This window comes from Hylobates moloch, unplaced genomic scaffold (assembly GCF_009828535.3).
Source record: "Hylobates moloch isolate HMO894 unplaced genomic scaffold, HMol_V3 SCAFFOLD_3, whole genome shotgun sequence".
Classification (NCBI taxonomy): Eukaryota; Metazoa; Chordata; class Mammalia; order Primates; family Hylobatidae; genus Hylobates; species Hylobates moloch.
Genome location: NW_026652278.1, coordinates 38,748,249 through 38,761,318, shown reverse-complemented (window position 1 = coordinate 38,761,318; position 13,070 = coordinate 38,748,249). Strand labels below are relative to the sequence as shown.

Sequence of the window (13,070 nt, the reverse complement as noted above, 5' to 3'; positions counted from 1 at the left end):
AGGCATAGAATACATCCATTTCCCTCAAAATCATAAATTCCCAAATGGTTATTAATCTAAGAATTCAGAATTTTGAGTAATTGCTTTTGCATCAGATTATTTACTTCAGTGCTCTCAATTATGATGGTGCATTGGAACCATCTGGGTTAACATTTGTTTTTTATTACCAATACCTAGGCTCCAACCAAGTACAGTGAAACTGGAATGTACAGAGTGGACACTGGAATGAAGGAGAACAAGACCAAAGGACATTTTATTTTTATCTCTATCAGTGTGTCAAAGTCCTTTCAGAAGGAGCATATAGTGGACCTAGGTGATTGGTCACTTTATCCATCAAAGAGGCACACACTGAATTAGCACGGAGTGTTATAAAAGGCTTGGAGTGCAAGCCCACGGTTGTCTTAACAAGAAGAGAAGGCTTCAATGGATTCTCTTGTGGTCCTTGTGCTCTGTCTCTCCTGTTTGCTTCTCCTTTCACTCTGGAGACAGAGGTCTGGGAGAGGAAAACTCCCTCCTGGGCCCACTCCTCTCCCAGTGATTGGAAATATCCTACAGATAGATATTAAGGACATCAGCAAATCCTTAACCAATGTAAGTATGGTCCTTCAGTGGCTTGCAAAAGGTAAGTAAATTCACCTGTATTTTTTAAATAAAGCATATCCCTAGAGGTACGTTGTTACAGAGGTCATTGTAAAGTAAAATACTTTGAAAGGCTTTTGTTGCCTTTTCCAGTCTGTCAGTGTCAGAAATAGTGGAATGAAACCATGTATTTTGTGAGTAGAGAAAGATTTGGGTCTTTGCATGTTAGATTCAAAATAACAAGTGTCAATAGTTTGAAAAGTTGTGTTCCTTCTTCATCTCATAACCATTTGCTATAATTTTTGGCTGAAGGTAAATGGTAAGGTATTGTGGGATCTGGCCAGCAGCCCACAATGCAACGGGGCTCTCTCTTTGTTCCCAGGCAGATCGGCAGGTTGAGAAATAATAGACACACACAAGATAGTGAAAGCTGGGTCCAGGGGGGTCACCGCCTTCTGTTCCTGCGGTGCCAACAATGCACTGGACATACCAGCATTTATTATTAAGTTTAATGAGGGCAGGGGTAGGTTAGTGAGGGATTTAGGGTCATTTGATTATGAGGTGAGATGGTCACATGAGGATGAAGAAATTCTTATAACATTTGTATGTAGAAGTACAGTACATTTGTATGCAGAAGTACAGTATACAGAGATAAAAATTTACAATATAGTGTGTGTGTCAGTAATTTCTAACAGAGCCTTAAAACAGAAGCACAATCTTTCCATAACCTATGATTAACAAGATATTAATCAGCAGTAACAATTGCAACAAAAGCTGGTTACAAACAATCCATGGAAACACGATGTGAAGCTAGACAACTAGTTAGACCAGAAATTCTCAGAAGGGAGTATGCCTTAACCCTAAAGAGGCCTAGAAGAGCCGTGGCAAGATGAGGGCATTTATAGCCCTATCTTATCCATATGGACAGGTGCCCCGCATGCACCCATTTATAGGTTCTCCACAAGGGTCGCATTCCATTCCCAAAGCTACAAACATCTGCTTTTCTGGGATAGGAATCTTGGTGATGTGAAACCTCCCTGACTGCACGTCCATTCATAGGCTCTCTGCAGGGGGAAGCAAATCACGCACTGTTGGCTCATTCTGGCAGTCCAACCTGGCATTGTCCTTTCACAATCCTGCATGTAATTTTGTATTTACAATAATCAGGAGCATTTCATCTTTTATTCCATAGCAATAGTTTCAGGGGGGGTCTCCTTACGGTAAGGAACGTGTTTGTTATTAGAGATTTTATTAAATAAGTCCTCTACTATATTAGCCATGTGTTTTATTCAGAATAGCCATGAAAATTGAACTTCTCTGAAGAATTAATTTATGCCTGTTGTAAAGGAAATAACTGTGGGTTCAGGACCAGCAAAAGCAGATAAATGGTAGATAAGAAGTTATAGACTTCCATTATTAGATCCACAAAGTAATGTTTTAATTATACTATAGCTACAATATATAAACCCCAAAATGACCTTAGGGTTTAGTAATGGTAGGAAGAAGGTCAGAAGATGTATAAGTATTAGGGTTTTTTCTCGAGTGAAAGATGGTTTAGCAGTATTAATATGATATGTGAACACCCCTCGTTGTGTAATAATTAGCATATACAGACAGTAAAGGGCTGCGATTTGTATATTAAGCCTTATAAGCGTGATGTTATGATTAGATCAAGAGAATGATGCTGTAGTTATGAAGACTACTCCTACTAGATTGATGGTAGGGGGCAGGGCAAGGTTGGCAAGACTAGCTAGGGGTCATCACATGGCTATCAGGGAGAGAAGTGTTTGAAGGCCCTGTGTTGGTAGTATGGTTTGGCTGTGAACTCGTTTGTAGTTTGAGTTTGCAAGGCAGAATAACAGGAATGAGGTTAGTCTGTGGGCAGTTATTAGGGCGGTTGCACTGGTAAAACTTCAGGGGGTTTGAATGAGAAAAGCTGTGATAACAAGTGCCATGTTGCTTATGGAAAAGTAATGAGTGATTTTAGATCAGTTTGGCACAGACAAAAGAAGCTTGTTATGATTATTTCTCATAAGGATAGTATGAGGGAGGAATAAGCTATAAACTCTCTTAGGGGGTTAAGGATTAAGGTGATTTGTATAATCCTATAGCCATCTAATTTTAGGAGTACTGCTGTGAGGACTATTGACCTGGCAATAGGGGCCTCTCTGTGGGCTTTTGGGAGTCCTAGGAGAGTCCATAGGGAGATATTTTTAGTAAAAATGCTATGATGCATGCTAATCATAAAAGGCTATTAAACCAGGAAATTGTTAGTTCTTGAAGCTGGGTGTTGGTCTTAAGGTGGACTCAAGAGTGCTGATAAATTTCTTAAGCATCAGTGTTTGAATAAGAAGAGTTTCAAATTTGGGTCTTCTGTATATTAGCTGTGAGACACTGAAAATGAATTTGTCATTCTCTGAGCTCAGTTTTTTTTTTTTTTTTGAGATGGAGTCTTGCTCTGTAGCTCAGGCTGGAGTGCAGTGGCATGATCTTTGCTCACTGCAACCTCCAACTCCCAGGTCCCCATTCAAGCAATTCTCCTGCCTCAGTCCCCCAAGTAGCTGGCATTACAGGCATGCACCACCATGCTCAGCTAATTTTTGTATTTTTAGTAGAGACGTGGTTTCACCATGTTGGCCAGGCTGGTCTTGAACTCCTGACCTTGTGATCCACCTGCCTTGGCCTCCCAAAGTGTTGGGATTACAGGTGGGAGCCACCGCACCTGGCTGTTTGTTTAAAATAGAGTAAATAGACATGCTGAATATGTTGATGTGAGTATTAATTGTAATCTGTGTAGCAATTGTCTGACCATTGCCTTGAACATCTGAGTGGCAAGCATAATCGTCATCATGTTTGTATTTAAAATTCAGAAATATTTGAAGCCTGTGTGGCTGAATAAAAGCATACAAATACAATGAAAATATCATGCTAAGTCAGGCTTAGTAAATGGACAAAATATTGACTTCATTTGCTGTTATCTATATCTACTTTCCTAGCTCTCAAAGGTCTATGGCCCTGTGTTCACTCTGTATTTTGGCCTGAAACGTGTGGTGGTGCTGCATGGATATGAAGCAGTGAAGGAAGCCCTGATTGATCTTGGAGAGGAGTTTTCTGGAAGAGGCCTTTTCCCACTGGCTGAAAGAGCTAACAGAGGATTTGGTAGGTGTACATGTGCCTGTTTCAGCATCGGTCTTGGGGATGGGGAGGATGGAAAACAGACTTACAGAGCTCCTCAGGCAGAGCTTGGCCCATCCACATGGCTGCCCAGTGTCAGCTTCCTCTTTCTTGCCTGGGATCTCCCTCCTAGTTTCTGTTTCTCTTCCTGTTAGGAATCGTTTTCAGCAATGGAAAGAGATGGAAGGAGATCCGGCGTTTCTCCCTCATGACGCTGCGGAATTTTGGGATGGGGAAGAGGAGCATTGAAGACCGTGTTCAAGAGGAAGCCCGCTGCCTTGTGGAGGAGTTGAGAAAAACCAAGGGTGGGTGACCCTACTCCATATCACTGACCTTACTGTTCTACTATCTTCTCTACTGACATTCTTGGAAACATTTCAGGGTGGCCATATCTTTCATTATGAGTCCTGGTTGTTAGCTCATGTCAAGTGGGGGTTTGAAGCTGAGAGCCAAGGGAATTTGCACATATTTGTGCTGTGTGTGTACAGGCATGATTATGCATACAGTGTGGGTATAAAAGGTTCATTTAGTCCCATGTTCTCCTGAACTTTGCTTTTTTGCTTTCAAATAAGAAATCATGAATATAGATTTTGAGTTCATTTTTTGAAAGAGCTAAAGAGCAGTGTTTTTCCCATTACCTGTTCCAGAACATGTCACCAGAGAATACTTGATAAGTGGACATGGTAGGAATGGCCCTATCACACCCATATGGAGCATGAACCAAATGGCATGTGCTTTTATTTAATTGGGCTATGTTTGTATGGTCAGCCTCACTGACTTGTCTGGGGTTTCTTTGAGGCCCATGCTTGCCGTTCTGGCCAGTAATGACATTCTACAGTTTTTATTGCTTAGGCATATCTTAGTGCAGTTCTCATCAATTATTATTTCTCTGTAAACACAGCATTATTTAAACAATAGTATTAATTATTTCTTGTTACTCTATTGAGTTATATATTTTCAGTAAATACATGCTGTAGCATAATTCTGTGAAATACACAAATGTCAATTTATAAAATGATTTATTTAACTAGATTTTAATTAGTAGTAATAACTCTGTAATCTGCATTCCCTATGTATAATTTGGCTCTGTTTCAGTTTTGCTTATCTCTTTCCAACCATATTTATGAAATTTTGGCTTAGAAATTTGTTAATTTTTTTTTTTCCACTGCCAACTCTACTCATCTATGAAGTTTTACAATGAATCTGTTTATCAGCTTGGATACCAAATTACCTTGTTTTTAAATTCTGTTTTCCCAATGAAGTGAAAGTCTGAAAATCAGATTAATCCGTGAATGACACACACAAACTAACAGATTTCCAACTGTTCAATGCCTGGCCATTCATTCAGAGTACTTTTGATTAAAGTCACTATTTAGGGCCTATAGATATCAGGGAAATTCAGCCCTGATATTTCAACGTGAGTTGAATATCACTCAAGTTGAATATTTCTATTCTCCCTAAGTGTTGGCTGGTCTGAGAAACAAAGGGAAAGAGTACAAAAGAGAGAAATTTTAAAGCTGGGTGTCCAGGGGAGACATCACATGTCAGCAGGTTCCATGATGCCCCCCAAACCACAAAACCAGCAAGTTTTTATTAGTGATCTTCAAAAGGGGAAGGAGTGTGCAAATAGAGTGTGGGTCACAGAGATCACATGCTTCACAAGGTAATAAAATATCACAAGGCAAATGGAGGCAGGGCGAGATCACACGACTGGGGTGAAATTAAAATTGCTAATGAAGTTTCGGGCACTGATTGTCATTGTTAACATCTTATCTGGAGACAGGGTTTGAGAGCAGACAACCAGTCTGACCAAAATTTATTAGGCGGGAATTTCCTCATCCTAATAAGCCTGGGAGCACTACAGGAGACTGGGGCTTATTTCATCCTTAATCTACAACTGTAAAAGACAGACGTTCCCAGAGCATCCATTTTAGAGACCTCCCCTTGGGAACGCATTCTTCTCAGGGATGTTCCTTGCTGAGAAAAAGAATTCAGTGATATTTCTCCTATTTGCTTTTGAAAGAAGTGAAATATGGCTCTGTTCCACTCAGCCCACAGGCAGCCAGACTTCAAGGTTATCTCACTTGTTCCCAGAACATCGCTGCTATCCTGTTCTTTTTTCAAGATGCCCAGATTTCATATTGTTTAAACAATTTATGCAGTTAACACAATCATCACAGTGTCCTGAGATGACATTCATCCTCAGCTTAGGAAGATGATGGGATTAAGAGATTAAAGTAAAGACAGGCATAGGAAATCACAAGAGTATTGATTGGGGAAGTGATAAGTGTCCATGAAATCTTCACAATTTATGTTCAGAGATTGCAGTAAAGACAGGTGTAAGAAATTATAAAAGTATTAATTTGGGGAACTAATGAATGTCCATGAAATCTTCACAATTTATGTTCTTCTGCCATGGCTTCAGCTGGTCCCTCCATTCAGGGTCCCTGACTTCCTGAAACATATAGATGTGAATTTGGGAGCTCTTTAAATATAAAGTTAATATCTCAAAATAATAAGAGCTATTTATGACAAACCCATAGCCAATATCATATTGAATGGGCAAAAGCTAGAAGCATTCCCTTTGAAAACTGGCACAAGACAAGGATGCCCTCTCTCACCACTCTTATTCAACATAGTATTGGAAGTTCTGGCCAGAGCAATCAGTCAAGAGGGTATTCAAATGGGAAGAGAAGAAGTCAAATTGTCTCTGTTTGCAGGCAACATGACTGTATACTTAGAAACCTCATCATCTCAGCCCCAAAACTGTTTAAGCTGATAAGCAACTTCAGCAAGGTCTCAGGATACAAAATCAATGTGCAAAAATAACAAGCATTCCTATAGACCAATAATAGACAAGCCGAGAGCCAAATCATGAGTGAACTCCCATTCACAATTGCTTCAAAGAGAATAAAATGCCTACTTATACAAATTACAAAGGATGTGAAGGACCTCTTCAAGGAGAACTACAAACCACTGCTCAAGGAAATAAGAGGTGACACAAATGGAAAAAAATTCCATGCTCATGAATAGAAAGAATCGATACTGTGAAAATAGCCATACTGCCCAAAGTAATTCATAGATTCAATGCTATACCCATCAAGGTATCATTGACTTTCTTCGCAGAACTAGAAAAGAATACTTTAAATTTCATATGAAGCAAAAAAACAGCCTGTATAGCCAAGACAATCCTAAGCAAAAAAAAAGCTGGAGGCATCATTCTACCTCACTTCAAACAATACTACAAGGCTACAGTAACCAAACAGCATGGTACTGGGAAAACTGACTAGCCATATGCAGAAAACAGAAACTGGACCCTTTCCTTATACCTTATACAAAAATCAACTCAAGATGGATTAAACACTCAAACATAAAACCTAAAACCATAAAAACTCCAGAAGAAAACCTAGGCAATACCATTCAGGACATAGACATGGGCCAAGAATTTGTGACTAAAACACAAAAAGCAATGGCAACAAAAGCCAAAATTTACAAATGGGATCTAATTAAACTACAGTGCTTCTGCACAGCCAAAGAAACTAGCATCAGAGTGAACAGGCAACCTACAGAATGGGAGAAATTTTTTGCAACCTACCCATCTGACAAAGGGCTAGTATCCAGAATCCACAAGGAACTTAAATTTACAAGAAAAAAAGAAATATCCCCATCAAAAATGGACAAAGGATATGAACAGACACTTCTCAAAAGAAGACATTTATGCAGCCAACAAACATATGAAAAAAAGCTTATCAACACTGGTCATTAGAGAATGCAAATCAAAACTACAATGAGATACCATCTCACACCAGTTAGAATGGTGATCCTTAGTAAGTCAGGAAACAACAGATGTTGGTGAGAATGTTGAGAAATATGAACCCTCTTACACTGTTGGTAGGAGTATAAATTAGTTCAACCATTGTGGAAGACAGTGTGGTGATTCCTCAAGGATCTAGAACTAGAAATTCCACTTGACTCAGCAATCCCATTACTGGGTATATGCCCAAAGGATTATAAACCATTCTACCATAATGACACATGCCCATGTATGTTTATTGTGGCACCATTCACAATAGCAAAGACTTGGAACCAACCCAAATGCCCATCAATGATGGACTGGATAAAGAAAATGTGGCACATATACACCATGGAATACTACACAGCCATAAAAAAGAATGAGTTCCTGTCCTTTGCAGGAACATGGATGAAGCTGGAAATCATCATCCTCAGTAAACTAACACAGGAACAGAAAACCAAACTCCACGTTTGCACTCATAAATGGGAGTTGAACAATGAGAACACATGGACACAGGGAGGGGAACATCACACATGGGACCTGTTGGGGCATGGGGGGCCAGTAGGGAGACAGCATTAGGACAGAGACCTAATGCATGAGGGGCTTAAAACCTAGATGGCAGGTTCATAGGTGCAGCAAACCACCATGGCACATGTATACCTATGTAACAAACCTGCACATTCTGCACATGTATCCTAGAACTTAAAGTAAAATAAAAGAAAATTTAAAAAATATAAAGTTTATCAATCACTTGATTATAACAACTTCATTTCAGAGATCCTCATCAAACAAGAAAACCTTTCCTATAATTTAATTTATTTAGCTATTAAATGATAGGCTGGACCTAATCAATATCAAATTAAATAGGTTAAATTTGCAGGATGATAAGAGATGATGGGCATTTAGTTCCTAAAGAATAAAATTCATTTTTAAAAAGCTACAGAAGAAAAAACTCCACTTATCAATTTACACTTTCTTGTTTGCCTTACCTGGGATTTATATTTAAAATAAAATTTTTGGCCAGGCAAGGTGGCTCATGCCTGTAATCCCAGCACTTTGGGAGGCCAAGGCTGGCGGATCACCTGAGGTTGGGAGTTCGAGACCAGCCTGACCAACATGGAGGAACCTGTCTCTACTAAAAATACAAAATTAGCCAGATGTGGTGGCACATACCTGTAATCCCAGCTACCTGGGAAGCTCAGGTGGAGAATTGCTTGAACCCAGGAGGCAGAGGTTGAGGTGAGCTGAGATCGTGCCATTGCACTCCAGCCCAGGCAACAAGAGTGAAACTCCATCTCAAAACAAACAAACAAAAAACAAAAACAACAAACAACAACAACAAAGTTTTCATTTAATTTTTTGACAAACTAATCTATGTTAGGCATATTATTCATTTATATTTGTTTTCCTTCTCATAAAACACATTCTTCTTCTTACATTTATTTTCTTAAATACAGGAATTCACCCACAGTCTCTTTGGTTCCTCTCTACTGGTTCAACACATGACTCTTTCAGCTATTCATTATATATAAAAAGCTTTGAAATCTCCAACTATTCTTGCCCTTTCCATCTCAGTGCCTTGTTGTCTACAGACTTTGCAGACTGATGTGATTCCCTCTGAAACATGAATTATTAGGTTTTTAGAAAATGTCTTTTTGTTCTTTCCAAAGTAAAAGACAAATAGGCCGGGAATGTAAATTTAGCATTTGAACAACCATTATTTAACCAGTTAGGTTGTAATGGTCAACTCAGGATTAATGTAAAAGTGAAGTGTTGATTTTATGCATGCTGAACTCTTTTTTGCTGTTAAGGGAATTTGTAGGTAAGATAGTGCTTAAAATTTCTAAACTACTACTATCTGTTAACAAATACAGTGTTTTATATCTGAAGTTTAATAGTATTTTAAATTGTTTCTAATTCTTTAGCCTCACCCTGTGATCCCACTTTCATCCTGGGCTGTGCTCCCTGCAATGTGATCTGCTCCATTATTTTCCATAAACGTTTTGATTATAAAGATCAGCAATTTCTTAACTTGATGGAAAAGTTGAATGAAAACGTCAAGATTTTGAGCAGCCCCTGGATCCAGGTAAGGCTAAGATTTTTGCTTCCTGAAAAACCACTTATGCTCTTATTTTTCTGACAAATCCAAAATTCTACATGGATCAAGCTCTGAAGTGCATTTTTGAATACTACAGTGTTGCCCAGAGAGCCATGGGGTGAATATCTGGGAAAGATGGCCAAGCCCTTTATTTTATGCATGGGAAATAAATGCCTCAATATAGGCCTGATTTCTAAGCCCATTAGATCCCTCATCAATGTTTTTTCTGCTAAACTCCTAAGTCCTGTTTCTATAAAGTACATTTTTGACAGCCCCAAAGCGTGCTTATATCACTCCATGGATATCCAGGCACTTTGGAGGCTTCCATTACTCACAGGACTTGTCCTTCAATTCACACTTTGTCATGTTATGTGGCAGAAATATCCTAATTTAAAAGACATTATCTCCTTCAAGGAGGGAGAATATTTGGAACCATAGAAGCTGCCAAGAAACACTGAATAGGGCAGGGGTGTTTGATATCTCAGTTGGGATTCTAGCTGATGAGATAACTGCATTAGGAATGACAAAATTATTGGTTTTATGGTGTATGAACCATAAACAGACATCACACTTATACCCTGTGCTGAGTTGGCATGTTTTATACTCTGCCTAAATAATAATTGTGTGATTTTATAGAAGTCATTTAACTGCTCTGGTGCACAGTTGGAATTTGAAGTATCTTTGAGCCCCTCCTACTTCTAAAATACTAATTCCATTTCAGAGTCTGCTTGATAGAAATCAATATAGTAGGGACTAACTTTGTACTATCAATCAGGTTGTCCAAATTCTTTTAACCTATGCTGTCATCTACAAAATGTGAATGTAGTAATTCATGCCATCTTATATTTCAAGATTGTAGAGAAGAATTGTAAAAAGTAACAGAATTAATATAAAGATGCTTTTATACTATAAAAAGGAGGTATGAGTCTAGGAAATGATTATCATATGGTTAGAATTGATTTTCTGGTCAGAATTTTCTTTCTCAAATCTTTTATAATCAGAGAATTACTACATATGTACAATAAAAATTTCCCCATCAAGATACACAATATATTTTCTTTATATTTATAACTGCAATTTACAACCAGTGCTTGCTATATGGTATGTATGCTTTTATTAAAATCTTTTAATTTAATAAATTATCATTTTCTCTTAGATCTACAATAATTTTTCTCCTATCATTGATTATTTCCCGGGAACCCATAAAAAATTACTTAAAAACGTTGCTTTTGTGAAAAGTTATATTTTGGAGAAAGTAAAAGAACACCAAGAATCTATGGACATGAACAACCCTCAGGACTTTATTGATTGCTTCCTGATCAAAATGGAGAAGGTAAAATGTTTTATTTATTTATTTATTTTTATTTATTTATTTATTTATTTTATTATTATACTTTAGGTTTTAGGGTACAAGTGCACAATGTGCAGGTTTGTTACATATGTATCCATGTGCCATGTTGCTTTGCTGCACCCATTAACTCGTCATTTAACATTAGGTGTATCTCCTAATGCTATCCCTCCCCCCTTCCCCAACCCCACAACAGCCCCCGGAGGGTGATGTTCCCCTTCCTGTGTCCATGTGTCCTCATTGTTCAATTCCCACCTATGAGTGAGAACATGATGTGTTTGGTTTTTTGTCCTTGTGACAGTTTACTGAGAATGATGTTTTCCAATTTCATCCATGTCCCTACAAAGGACACGAACTCATCATTTTTTATGGCTGCATAGTATTCCATAGTGTATATGTGCCACATTTTCTTAATCCAGTCTATTGTTGTTGAACATTTGGGTTGGTTCCAAGTCTTTGCTATTGTGAATAGTGCCGCAATAAACATATGTGTGCATGTGTCTTTATAGCAGCATGATTTATAGTCCTTTGGGTATATACCCAGTAATGGGATGGCTGGGTCAAATGGTATTTCTAGTTCGAGATCCCTGAGGAATCGCCACACTGACTTCCACAATGGTTGAACTAGTTTACAGTCCCACCAACAGTGTAAAAGTCTTCCTATTTCTCCACATCCTCTCCAGCACCTATTGTTTCCTGATTTTTTCATGATGGCCATTCTAACTGGTGTGAGATAGTATCTCACTGTGGTTTTGATTTGCATTTCTCTGATGGCCAGTGATGGTGAGCATATCTTCATGTGTTTTTTGGCTGCATAAATGTCTTCTTTTGAGAAGTATCTGTTCATGTCCTTTGCCCACTTTTTGATGGGGTTGTTTGTTTTTTTCTTGTAAATTTGTTTGAGTTCATTGTAGGATTCTGGATATTAGCCCTTTGTCAGATGAGTAGGCTGCAAAAATTTTCTCCCATTCTGTAGGTTGCCTGTTCACTCTGATGGTAGTTTCTTTGGCTGTGCAGAAGCTCTTTAGTTTAATTAGATCCCATTTGTCAATTTTGGCTTTCGTTGCCATTGCTTTTGGTGTTTTATACATGAAGTCCTACCCCACGCCTATGTCCTGAATGGTATTGCCTAGGTTTTCTTGTAGGACTTTAATGGTTTTAGGTCTAACATTTAAGTCTTCAATCCATCTTGAATTAATTTTTGTATAAGATGTAAGGAAGGGATCCAGTTTCAGCTTTCTACATATGGCTAGCCAGTTTTCCCAGCACCATTTATTAAATAAGGAATTCTTTCCCCATTTCTTGTTTTTGTCAGGTTTGTTAAAGATCAGATAGTTGTAGATATGCGGCATCATTTCTGAGGGCTCTGTTCTGTTCCATTGATCTATGTCTCTGTTGTGGTACCAGTACCATGCTGTTTTGGTTACTGTAGCCTTGTAGTATAGTTTGAAGTCAGGTAGCGTGATGCCTCCAGCTTTGTTCTTTTGGCTTAGGATTGACTTGGTGATGCGGGCTCTTTTTTGGTTCCATATGAACTTTAAAGTAGTTTTTTCCAATTCTGTGAAGAAAGTCATTGGTAGCTTGATGGGCATGGCATTGAATCTATAAATTACCTTGGGCAGTGTGGCCATTTTCACAATATTGATTCTTCCAACCCATGAGCATGGAATGTTCTTCCATTTGTTTGTATCCTCTTTTATTTCATTGAACATTGCTTTGTAGTTCTCCTTGAAGAGATCCTTCACATCCCTTGTAAGTTGGATTCCTAGGTATTTTATTCCCTTTGAAGCAATTGTGAATGGGAGTTCACTCATGATTTGGCTCCCTGTTTGTCTGTGCTTGTTGTACAAGAATGCTTGTGATTTTTGTACATTGATTTTGTATCCTGAGACTTTGCTGAAGTTGCTAATCAGCCTAAGGAGATTTTGGGCTAAGACAATGGGGTTTTCTAGATATACAATCATGTCATCTGCAAACAGGGACAATTTGACTTCCTCTTTTCCTAATTGAATACCCTTTATTTCCTTCTCCTGCCTGATTGCTCTGGCCAGAACTTCCAGCACTATGTTGAATAGGAG

The 13,070-nt window shown here is 38.4% G+C and overlaps 1 protein-coding gene across 3 annotated transcripts in view; it reads left to right on the top strand.

Annotated features, from left to right (window-relative positions):
- Nucleotides 1-398: 398 nt before the first annotated feature.
- Nucleotides 399-13,070, top strand: part of LOC116457268 (cytochrome P450 2C9) — a 49,094-nt gene continuing 36,422 nt past the window's right edge. The window contains exons 1-5 of one of the 3 annotated variants that reach the window (XM_032136331.2): nucleotides 399-591; nucleotides 3,576-3,738; nucleotides 3,909-4,058; nucleotides 9,472-9,632; nucleotides 10,801-10,977. In XM_032136331.2, the coding sequence (XP_031992222.1) occupies nucleotides 424-591; nucleotides 3,576-3,738; nucleotides 3,909-4,058; nucleotides 9,472-9,632; nucleotides 10,801-10,977 (819 nt within the window). In that variant the 5' untranslated portion in view covers nucleotides 399-423. The other 2 variants (XM_058435770.1, XM_058435771.1) reach the window with 2 other exon arrangements.